Source organism: Dermacentor variabilis, chromosome 2, assembly GCF_050947875.1.
Source record: "Dermacentor variabilis isolate Ectoservices chromosome 2, ASM5094787v1, whole genome shotgun sequence".
Classification (NCBI taxonomy): Eukaryota; Metazoa; Arthropoda; class Arachnida; order Ixodida; family Ixodidae; genus Dermacentor; species Dermacentor variabilis.
The window spans coordinates 96325685-96337697 of record NC_134569.1 but is presented as its reverse complement, the minus strand read 5'-3'; the positions used below and the strand labels follow the sequence as shown (position 1 = coordinate 96337697).

General features: G+C 46.7%; 1 protein-coding gene across 2 annotated transcripts in view; it reads left to right on the top strand.

Moving 5' to 3' along the window:
• Positions 1-11796, top strand: part of LOC142572346 (sodium-coupled monocarboxylate transporter 1-like) — a 53682-nt gene extending 41886 nt beyond the window's left edge. For both annotated transcript variants that reach the window (XM_075681392.1, XM_075681393.1), the window contains exons 16-17: positions 964-1165; positions 11215-11796. In XM_075681392.1, the coding sequence (XP_075537507.1) occupies positions 964-1165; positions 11215-11333 (321 nt within the window). In that variant the 3' untranslated portion in view covers positions 11334-11796. The remainder of the gene's footprint in view (positions 1-963; positions 1166-11214) is intronic.
• Positions 11797-12013: the final 217 nt, after the last annotated feature.

Below are 12013 nucleotides of genomic sequence, written 5' to 3'. Positions count from 1 at the left end.
GCGATAGATTTGTCGACATAGCAACCCGTCACGGTGAGCGTGTGGCGAGCAGGCCAGTGGCAAAAAAAGAGAAAGAGAGATTGGGGGGGAGGGGGGTATTACGTGCCAAAACCATGATTTCATTATGAGGCACGCCATAGCGGGGGACTCCGGATTCATTTTGGTCGCCTGGGGTTCTTTAACGTGCACCTAAATCTAAGTGCCCACGAGCGTTTCTGAATTTTGCCACCATCGAAATACGGCCACCATGGCCGTGATCTTACCCGGTTTTGTTTTTTCGAACTTAACACCGCAGCGTAATAGGCACTAAGCTAATACTGCGGTGGCTAGACAGACAGTAAGACAACTATGGTTGTCATACCCATACTACGCGTTAGTCAAAAATGGTGGGTCGGACGAAAATCCGCAGTATAGAGGGAGGAGGAGGAGGAAGTAAACTTTATTGCCCTAGAAAGAGTAATTCAGCGGTCGGGCCGGATGTCTTGATCTTCTATTGGTTGATGAAGATCTCCGGCCTGCATGGTTGGCGCCCCTATTCCAGGGCACCACTGAGCGTGGCTGCTCGTCGGGCATGATCCACCAGCCTCCGTTGGAGGCTAGGGTCGCCGCTGGAGAGCACGCTCTCCCACTGCTCCGCACTCGGATTTTCTATTTTGTGGAATGCCTTATTCGTATTGCACTCCCATGTGATGTGATAAAGTGTGGGTATTGCGCCACACCACGGGCATGTGTCCCTGTATTGACCTGGGAACATTTTGTATAGTGTATGTAAATTTGGGAAAGTTCCTGTCTGCAGCTTTCGCCAGTAAACTGCCTGTTCTTGAGTGAGTGTACTGTGAGGCGGGGGATATCTGATCCTCGTCCCTCTATGGTAATTTAGTATAGAGGGGCTTCACTGATGTCTAGTCACTTTGCAGTTATTTTTTTCAACGTCCGTAATTCTTTCCTCTTTCGCGCTCACAGGTTGACCCTCAGCTTCAGCAGCAGAGCCATCGCAGAAGTCTGTCACAACAAAGCGCCAAGGTGGCCGTCCCACCCATCGAGCGCGACCCCAAGATCCTGGGCCAAAACGTGTCCTACATCCAGGCGCTCACGGATAAGCTCTTCCCGAATGCAGCCTTACGTCCCGTGGAGCCTCTGCGCTATGACTCGACGTTTAATACTAGTCAGTACTCCTCGCACTTATAGCGCGCACATAATACTTATCTAAAGGGAGCAAGTCTCTACCGTGCAGCGCAAAACAAATGTGCATCGATTCCAGTGCCACCGATGAAAGCTTCTGATCTGATCCACGTCTCTCCTTGCGACCATATTAAGTCGAAGGGAATGAGTCGCTCGTACAATTACACGTGACTATGAATGAGTGGTAAAATGGCCGCTGAACGTACAAACTCAAATGGGAGAGCATATTTTGTACGACGCAAGCTGTTTTTCCAATAATTCTGGGCGGGAGCAACAGGGGGCCACACCACAGGCTTCCCGCCATAATGGGTCAGCTTGGCAGTGAGAAAGAAAGATTAAGTTTTAATGATTACTGCAGAGGTTTGCATATTGAGAGGCTCGACATTCTACTCCAGGTAGAATATATGGCGAGCGGTGAAGAAAACGAAAACGCACACTCACACAAACATGCGAAACGCAGTAGCCTACAAGTTATTTACAGAGCCTGATTTAGGCTTCCATTAGTGGGCAAAACAGAGGAAGTAAGCATCAACACTCTTTAAGAGCTTCATTGTCAAAATACGCAGAGCCTGCCCGCGTAGTACACGACCGGCGCTCACCCACTACATCTGATCTCAATACACATGGTGTCTTGGTTGTGAAATCTTCAATGTGGCAGCACTAAGCGTGTTCACGGTCATTGACATGGTTACGACGAGAGCCTTGTTCAATGTGTGTTTTGCGACTGCAATCCAGGACTCGTCCGCTGCACCTTTGTTCTCCCACACTTCACATTACTTTTACTATGCCCTTTAGTTGTCAACTAGGTCGCCTAACGCTCCTATGTTTACTCGTATATTCTACCTCTATGCAGTTACGTACACTTGCGCAAGGGAAACATCTGTGGTACACGATAACCTTTTTTTTACTCTCTACAATAATCTGGTACGGAAGTGGAAGCTGCAAGGCACCTTCCAGCACTCGAGAGTGTGGTTGGCACTATGCGGGCAACACTGACGTGGAAAAGCATGCGACGTGTTGGGACACGTGCCGTTGCACGAACGCGCTTCTGATTGGCAGTCGCCAGCTGCAGCCTCGACTCCGGCACCACTTTATATTCGAACGAGGAATGTCCGCAACAAACGCTTAATTTTCTTACACAGTTATTTCATATTTCACCATTGCCTATTTTTTTCGTACTTTCACCTTTCGACAAAACGCGGTTTTCTACTCATTGCTTTCATTTCCCCGTTTGCACTTTTTACACTTCGTTCATTGGGCGGTCATTGGGCGGAATAGAGTAATATAATTCTTGAGATTCCGTACATACACCAGGTATCATATAGCCTAAAAAAAATTGGAAGTCACGCCAACGTACGGGTTGTTTTTTTCAGCTCCAAATAGGCTGGGTACCTTGCGCAAAACCACGAACCCAATGAGGACGAAAAGGCTGGTGTGTGATAAGAATCACAAAGATCCGTTCGTATACATAGGATACGCGGTGAGGGTGACCTATCGCATTCCGCTGTCATGCGGTAAATCCTACATATAGGACAAACCGGAAGATGCATCAATGAGTGCCTAAGAGAGTACAGAAATGAGTGTCACAGTGTATAAGGCGACGGTATTCTCGCTTTCCATTGTAAAACGGGCCCATGTCGGCCACGTCACCCACTTCTAGAAGATACCACTGTTATCGATAGGGATAATCCCGAATGTGTAAGACTAATAATAGAAATGGAGCTGACCCTCTCGGCCGCTGACCAATGCCTCAGCAAACCGCCATTGTTATTGTCCGCGAGAGAGTTGGATTATTTGCGCATGGCATAAAGGCTGAACTGCATTTTCCATATGTCATTTAGATTTTCTTGTGTTTTCCTGTTGTATCGGTTTTAGATTGTTTTCATACCATCATGTACGTAAGTGCATCCTCATGGTTGATATCATAGTGTGCACGTGGTTGTTTGGCGGTATAAGTATGACCGATCCCGGAAGTAAAATGTTCGTTGTTTATAGTTAGCGCTTGACTTCGTCTTGGTTTCTTCTTGTGTCCTTGTTTTGTTGCGCTATACAGATACCTTTCAATGATGACCGACCAACAAGCCCATATCGCCACCCTCGCCGTCTGGTCTGGATGAAACATGACAAAGAAAGACGTACGCCGACCAAGTAAAACTTATTTAAAAGACAAGACGTTTCGGCTTCCACACGAAAGCCTTGTTCACAATCTGAACAATCTGTACAAGCCCTGTTCACAATTGTGAACAAGGCTTCCTTGTGGAAGCCGAAACGTCTTTTCTTTCAAATAAGTTTTACTTGGTCGGTGTACGTCTCTCTTCGTCATCCACCCAGGCACACGTCATGCGCAAGAAAAAAAGACCCGTAGCAATCCATTTACTAATCAAACTAATCGCATTATCTAACTTCCTAGTTACCGACATTGCGGTCCGTGTTTATATTGGAAAGTTGAAGAGAATACCCATAAAAGGTATTCTTGTTCCTTGTTTCTACATATCAAGATCACCACGTCGACCGAAATAATTGGTGTCAAGATGTCCGTTCGATTTATCGCATTACGCACGCCGCACCGCGAAACGGGACTCTCTGCTCCAACCACCGTGTGACGCGAAAGCGTGCAGTTAACTGAAGCTACCGTCGCACTTCCCTTTTCCCGCGATCTCGTTCCTACTGGCGCTGTGAGCCACTCACGACTGGATGCATCGTTACTCGAGCAGCAGGAACGAGGCGGACCGCTTTATCGCACCGTGTAACCGAGCTTCATTTCACACCGCCCTGATACATGGCAGGGAGGTTGTTGCACTGGGAGCCGAGATTCACAGTGCGGCGTACATAATCAGGCGTATTGAACGAATGATTGCGGTTCACATGGCCATTCCCAAATGTATACGTGGAACTAGAGTTTTGTGGCGATTCCCTTCAACTTTCCTATAACAACATGCGCTGTAATGCTTGTAATTAATAAATTGATAAATTTGAATGGCTGACTGAATTAATGGATTTCTTGCAAATGTCAGCCTGCGCTGATAATCAATCTTTAGCGACGTCACTTGATGAACTTTTGTTGGCTATTTTTTTAATGTGGTAGAAGTTGAAAAAAAAATCACTGTATAGGTGAAATGCGCTGATGCAGAGGAGCCTGAACAGCAAAGCGCATTGAATTGCGGAATTAAGATTGATTTTTGTCCTTTGCCACGCTGGCAATACACTGATATATTTCCGTGCACCTAGGGAGGATCGCGGTAGCGTTGCTGTCTATAAGAGTTGAGGATCGTGCGATTTCATGATGTGTCTTCTCCAAAGTGGCTAAGTCTTGTCTCTATTTGTGCTTCACTTACCGATGTTAGATACAGTTTAATGCAGACAACACGCGATAAGCTGGACAGAATAGGTGAGGCTGTAAACGGTGGACAGCAATGAATAGAAAAAAAAAGAAGGGGCGACTTGGGCACAGGTTAAAAGTGGCATTACATTGCCGATATCATAGGCAAAACCACTTCCGACAAGCAACGCCTCCTTTGTAATGCAAGATAACGTCATTTACCCATAATACTGCGCCGTTCGGAGAACCAAGCCAAGAAGACAGACGGAAGCAACCATCTGACCCCTGAATGAACGCAACAAGTCTATAGATAAGTCACCTTCGATAGGGTTTAATGGGACACTAAAGGTTACCAGAAAGTCAAGTTAAAGTGGTAGAGCAATGTTCTAGAACGTCTAAGGCGTCAATATAATCGCGAACAGAGCTTTAGTAACCGAGAAATTGAGGTAAATGCATGACACGATTTGAGACCCCCCAGCGACATTCCGGTACTAGCCCGATGACGAAAGCACTCCTCATAATTTGTGTTACTAATACTCAACTACTCGTATTGAAAATATCATTTCATTCGATTACAAGACGGAAGAAAATGCTACTTGTCTACGTCTATTCGATTCTAAGAAAAAAATAACATTTTGGCGTTACCCCTCTGTAGTATGGGTGGTCGAAAGGTTTCGTTTTCGCTCGACTCTGCGCGCTCGACTCTGCGCCGCGCACGCTTTGGAGTTTCAGTAGTTTCGTTATCGCGTCATGCTGTGCGAGTTCTGCTGGCTCGCGAAACTTTCATTTCGAACAAGCAGTGAGAATGCCGCGTCCTTGTGATGTCGTGGGAAGCCCTCGTTGCTTTCCCGCTCCGGAGAGCCGGTGTCGAGGCCGCCGTCGTAGTACGCAACGACGCCGGCAGCGCGAGCCCTCAGCAGCAGGTCGCGCTCGTCAGTGCTCTAATCGCTGAAGTTGAGCCCAGCATCGCGAGCCAATCTGTCGTTGTGAGGGTCCATTGCGACGAGCGTCGAAGTTTGCGTCATAGAATAAAGTACCGGCTTATGGTCGCGCGTTTCTCCTTCCGCTAGCCACCATACTCCCGCTTTCGCTCTGCTGTCGGCTCTGTCTTGGCTCTGTTTCTGGCCGCGTGTTTGCGTTTTGCGCGGAAAAGCCGTAGCGCCGTCTGCAGACGCCGTTCTACTCACCGATGGCGCAACGTCACTATAAGACCATGATGTCAGTACTCCTCGATCAGAGGGCGGGCGATTTGAACTGCGCGAGAGGTACGCGGACGCTTCAGAACGCATTTTCTCTTAAAGTAAGTCTCTCCTTGGCACGAAACATGCGTTTCGAGGTTTCTGGGATGGTATTTCAACAGTCCAGGTTCACTTAATAGTAACCTTTAGTGTCCCTTTAAAACCAGCAAGAATTGACAGGAGCGTGTAGTCCTGATAAAAAAAAAAGAACCATAACCGTTTATGCTCTGTCCACTGGGGACCATAGAGACAAGATGTCAACGCTCCAGTGCTGTGGCACCCTTCAGCCGAGATAGCGCGCTACGCTTGTCACACACCGATTCCGGTCGCAATGGCATTGGAAGGCTACGTTATTGTTGCACACGTTTCCCAGGCCGACGACCGGAAAGAGTACTGCCAAAGGTCATAATGTTGAGTGCACGGCCAGCGCTTTTACCAGAACTGACGCGGCCGGATATTTAGAGGCAATGAGGCAGACGTGCAGGGACGTCTGGCCCTTCACCTACGTGCACCCGTCGTGCACTAGGTACGGAAGCGGATGCCCGAAATAGACTAGACCGTGCGTTTATGAACAACCTCTGGCTATGGGGCATGGAGATTGCGCGCACCTATACATTATGCCCCCCACCCGATCAGTAATAAAGAACTTAACTCAACCCGAACTCTAGTATTGCGCCTGAGAGCATGTGGCGTAGCGAGAACGCAAGGACGAGCGGAAGGGCATCACTAAATAGAGATGAATAAGTTGCAAACTTAATATTTACGCTCCGTGCATGCCTGAAAATGTAGCGCGGGAAAAGTTGGTCGCGAAATCTTCCTATGCTTAATGGCAGCGAGAGTCGTGGCATTCCTGCTCCTCCCTTTCCCACGAGCCTACAGGCGATCTTCGTTAATTTCTGATAAAAACGTTTGTTGTGACTTACTGACAATCAATGAAGACTTAGAACATTAGGATCTATACTAGCAACGGAATTACCTTCCAAGGCGCACTGGAGGAACAGCAGTATATCTAGTACACTTTAGTTATGTGGTGCTTTCAGCCTTTCTGTTTGTAGAGTGATTACATAGTTACTTTTGAACGTTTCAAGAGTAATACTGGTATGAAGCAACCGCTATCCACCCCCCACCCCTCACTTTTTCTCTCTCTCTCTCTCATCTGCAAGGCCCCAACTGAAGCGCACGTCTAGTGCGATGGGCCTGGATCGCAGAGGTCGCACGACTAGGCGCCCTTGAACTTTTCGCCCGTTGAGTTACGTCAGTGTTCCCTGAAATGCGCCAACGGCATGTAAAGTATAAATTTCTGCCAGTGAATACTGCGGCATTCAGCCAAAGAAAATGAAAGGAACTGGTGCAAAGGATGGAACTTAGAGAATAAAACGCTGAGTTATCTGCACACCTACCGTGTAAAGAATAAAAGACAGGCACATGTTGCAGGGAACAAACAGTTGTCAGCATTAAAACTGCGTCGCAGCGGTTAATGGGAAACATTTTCCGGAGGAATGTCGCTGCCTGAGCGAAGCGGCGTGCATCTGCCTCGCAATGTGGGAATCGATGCGAGAAAGCTTTATACGCGTGACTGCTCGCGACCCGGCTGGCACACGGGGCGTTTACGTAGCAGCGACTACGTTTCGTGTGCCTTCGGCAGACACCACTTCGCTCGGCGCTCGTTCGGAACATCGATTCCGTGGCACAGCGGTGACGCACGGGGCCTCAAACAAACCCGCTTTTAGTGGCACCGTCAACCGCCAAATACAAGTTGGCTGCTTGTGAGGTCATTTTAATATGCGGTGTTGGTCTGCGCCTGACGCATTGTGTGCCCGTGAATCAGCAGCTGCTGACTAAGCGGAATCGACGGTGACGTTATCGAACAAGAAACCGTGAAATCAGTCACGTCACAGATTGATTACTTTCTATTGCGGATAACTATACAGTCCCGGATCCTAGCTATAACTTGTCACAGTCCGTCGCCACTCTATAGTTGTGCCTTCCGTGCCTTCTTGTCCGCGATCTCGTTGTCGGTGTACAGCGCGTCGGCTGAGTGGGCGCGAGTTCCGGCATCTGAGTCCCGACCAATATTTTCGCTTTGAAGTAAACGACACGAAAAGATTAAACAAAACACGGACAAGAAAATAAGACTGACGCTTGTCTTTTCTGCCTCGTGTTTCACTATACTCGCCTTGCCTTCTGTGGGGTCAGAATTTATCAACCAGCCTTGTCTGTCCTTCAGCAGTGTGCTTCCTTGGAGGGTCGCCTTCGTATAGCGATAAGTGCCTTAGAGTCTAAACAGATTCCCGGTGCGTTTGCGACGAGTGTCTTGAGTAGCTTGAGCATGCGTCGCATAGAGAGCTCCTTGACAAGTAACTCGCTCACCGGCAAACAGAGAGGCGCCTTTTGATGCGTTGCTTATGGCTTCATTCTGTAGCCGACGGTGACAAAATATCGACTTGTGGCCGATCGTTGAACAAATACTTTCCCTATAAGTGAATAAAAGTGCCCCGCGATCCTGTCTTTCACAGTAACCGTAAGACAAAAGTGCCTTCACAGCTTTGTGGGTCGACGAGCGATGGGGACGGTCTTCAAGTAGCCCCTGCACAGACGACGGCCGACCGTCGAGTTGTCGCAATGCGATAGATAATGTTTGTCTTTCCGACTAAAATCGATGACATTGGCGCAATAAATGCTCGATGTTCTCTTCGACGACGCAGACGTCGCATGCAGCACTGTCGATCAGTCCAATCAAAGTAGTGTACGCCTTCGTGAAAGCCACTCCCAGCCACAGCCGGTACAGAAGCCGTGCCTCACGTTGGTGAAGCCCGGGTGGAGGTCGGAGTTGGAGCGAAGTGTTCAGTTCGTACAACCTGGTGCACCTTATATGTGGGGTGTTCCACTCTGTTAAAGAGAGCTCGCGCGCCAGGTGACGAAGCTGCCTTGCATCGTCTGTGCTGGAAAGAGGAATTCGAATGCTGTGTTGTTCTTCATGTAACTCTCGGGCAGCTTTGTCTGCTTGATCCTTTCCAGTAATTCCGCAGTGGCCTGGTAGGCAGTGGAAAATAATTTCGTGGCATTTCTGTTTTACGTCGTGATGAAGTTTGACGATTTCGTATGTTAGCTGTTTGTGAGCTCCACGTCTGAGAATTTACTGCATGCTGTGTGAAGCCGGTCTCGAGTCGCAAAGCACGGCCCATGTACCAGGACTTTCTGTGTCACTAAATTGAAGCGTACTGCGCAGAGCCGTGAGTTCTGCAGCCGTGGACGTCGTGGCATGTGTCGTCCTGAATCGCAGCGTTATTCATCTCGTTGGCATAAACACAGCACCACCAGAACTGGTCGATGTAGTCGATCCATCAGTATAGATTTGTACGTGGCTACTGTATCGCAGTATAGATTTGTACGTGGCTACTGTATCTGTCGTACAACAGGAGTAAGCTCAATTGTTTTAGTGCAGACGGTGGTAGATCTGACTTTTTCTGAAGTCCTGGAATTCTAAGATGTACTTCAGGACGGCACAAACACCATGGAGGAGACCCCGACCTTGCCGCAGGCGTGTACCCCGATGTAAGCGAGGCAAGATATGAACTGACAGTTGTGTTAAATGTCATGCGGGGTCTTTCCACGTTGAGTGCGGCGAGGTAGTGGCAAGGGGTCCGGGCAATGTGCCTGACATGTGCACACATTGTCTCGATGGCGAGGTTCGTCGTGATTGAATAATCTTGTGCAAGGACAATAATTTCAGCAGACGACGCACTGTGTAGAGTAGCAAACTGGACAAATTCTAGCTATCCTCCCTCTGGCTCTTGTGTTTTCCTTCCTTTTCTCTTACTCTACCTCATTGAACGTGATGGCTTTTTTCCTTTATTTATTTCAGTTTGTATGTTGATACCACTGTTCATTTCATGTGACGCATGGAAGGAAAAGAAAGCTTAGTTCATCTCGCAAAGAAATACCCCCCATTTATGGTTGTCAATAAATAGTTTTTAACACGGATAACACGTCATTCATTTTCTTGCTGCACTATGCAGAAAGTGGAAAGTTGTTGAAAATTTGTTAGTGTTTCTTTTGATGTTTCTTCCGTGATATCTAGGCGACCATCACTTGGTGCAGGTCAAATTTTAGATGCATGGTTGCAAGATTACACTCCGGAATAGTTCTTATACCCATAACACTGAGATCGCTGCAGTTGCAGCCATCGTTCTAAATCGACAATACGAAATGACCTACAGGTGAAACTTGCTACAAAGCTGATTCGCAAAAGCGAACACAGCTTTTTAATGTGCTTAAATAGCAAACCTTCTTGAAAGTAAAATTATTACTTTGAGATGAGGTTTTAGCTCAGGACCTCCTAGTTAAATAAACTGGAATGGATAAATAATTTTCATTGGCAGCTAGTGCACCAATTTTAATCAAATTTGGTGCAATTGAGAGAGGGTAAAATAAAGTCACTGTTGGAATAGGACTTCCAGTTTGAAAAAAAAATTTGTTTATAGAAAAAGTCTTAAAAGTTGCAGAATTGTAAAAGCTCAAGTATCAAATGTTTCTCGGTTATAAGAAAGGCGTTGCGATTCTTTAAACAGGAACCAATAAAACATCTAAGATGGTCAAACATGATCTATTATACACAAATCCTACATATGCGAATAATTTTCTGAGTAGGGCTTTCGCAAAACCCTTGTGAACAACGTAACAGTTGGAAGTTGTAAACTTATACATCAAATATTCCCGTTTTAGATTATCTAACGGGTGCAGTTTACAGAACTGCGACATTTGTTTCTGGTGCAGAATTAGACTTGTAAATTTTGTGCTTCAATTTCTTCTTTATTTTTCCGATTTTCGGCAATGTTTGTAAACAACTCGAGATCATAAATTGCTATTCTGCTTCCTAAAGCTGCTATAATTTACTTTCTCTTTTCAAATTCAAACCGATTTCATTTAACTGGGTCCGTCTGTTGTTTCGTAAAAGCATTTATGCGTGTTTACCTGTACTTGAACATGGAAATCGAAGCTGGCCCAGAGCTGAAGCTTGCTCTTAGGGAAGACTCCTACTGGAAGGTTCCTTCCACTATAGGGGTTAAAAAAAACAATAAAAACAAGCACAGCGGGGCGTATAATAGTTTTCGTGTGGTTTTTGGTAATATGTCCCGGTTATGATAGCCAGCCCATTTTATGAACTCGTTATATTACCGGAACTTAATTGGTCCTAGATCTTAGAAAGATATTGATTATCCAGTCTTCATAAGGCACCAGTGCAAGTTATATTTTTAAATTTTTTTGTGTTTGGAGAGAGATCAGCGATTCACATATAGAGATAACAGAGGTGACATGTCGCATAGGTAGCGTAAATCAACTGTTTCTAATTGAGAAGCTATACATGTGACTTACTGCAGTGCCGGTGCCTGTTGGCATCATCTTACATGGCGTAAAATACAAGTGCCTCCGGCGTCTGATACACGGTTGCATGCGTTCTCTGGCTTCCCGTAGGCTCACCGTTCCCGCCTCCAACCGATGTCGTGTTCCAGCCGCAGTCATTTGTGCCTCCCGTCCCACGAAGAAGGCACTCTAGTTACCGTGGCAGCAGAGACGAGTCGTCGAAGATGTAGGACCACCCTCACGTTTTCTGACCTTCGAGGGAGAATAAGGGGCAGTCAAGCGACTTGAAACTTCGCAGAAAGCTGTCCTTGGAGTGCGGAGCCACCACCAGCTGCGAAGAAAACAATAGCGGTCGTGGCGGTGGTGGCCCGTAGACCAGTATGACAATGGTTATCACTGCCAAGAAATTGCATCGTCTATTGATGTTCCGGGTGCGTCGAAAGATGTGACCTGCAAGCTTGTCAAATGATGGCTGTTTCCTAAAGCGCACGACGCATGTCGAACGAACTCCTTTAGGCATCGCCATAAAATACAATTTACAACCCGAGAAAGCAAATCAAGTCGAACGCGTAAGAAAAGGACGATTCTTCGGTTTTACTGTTTGACCATCAGACATTGTGCGCCCGATCGATTTGTGTGATCTCAAACAAAATAAAATTTTCGACCCAAAACACAATTTTAAGGGACACTTGATCTGCGTGCACTCATGTGTGACTATCCGGCTGTTGTAACGCAAAGAACACGTCAGATTACTGGTACACGTTACAAGAAAGCAACATCAGTTACTAATCCCCTGTAGCTGAGTTAAAATGTCGCAGTTTCGTGCGAAAGGCGCAGCATCGATTATGGTAGCAAATAATATGACAGCTGTACAAAGTAAGATTAGTAGTTTTATCGGCTTTATAAATTG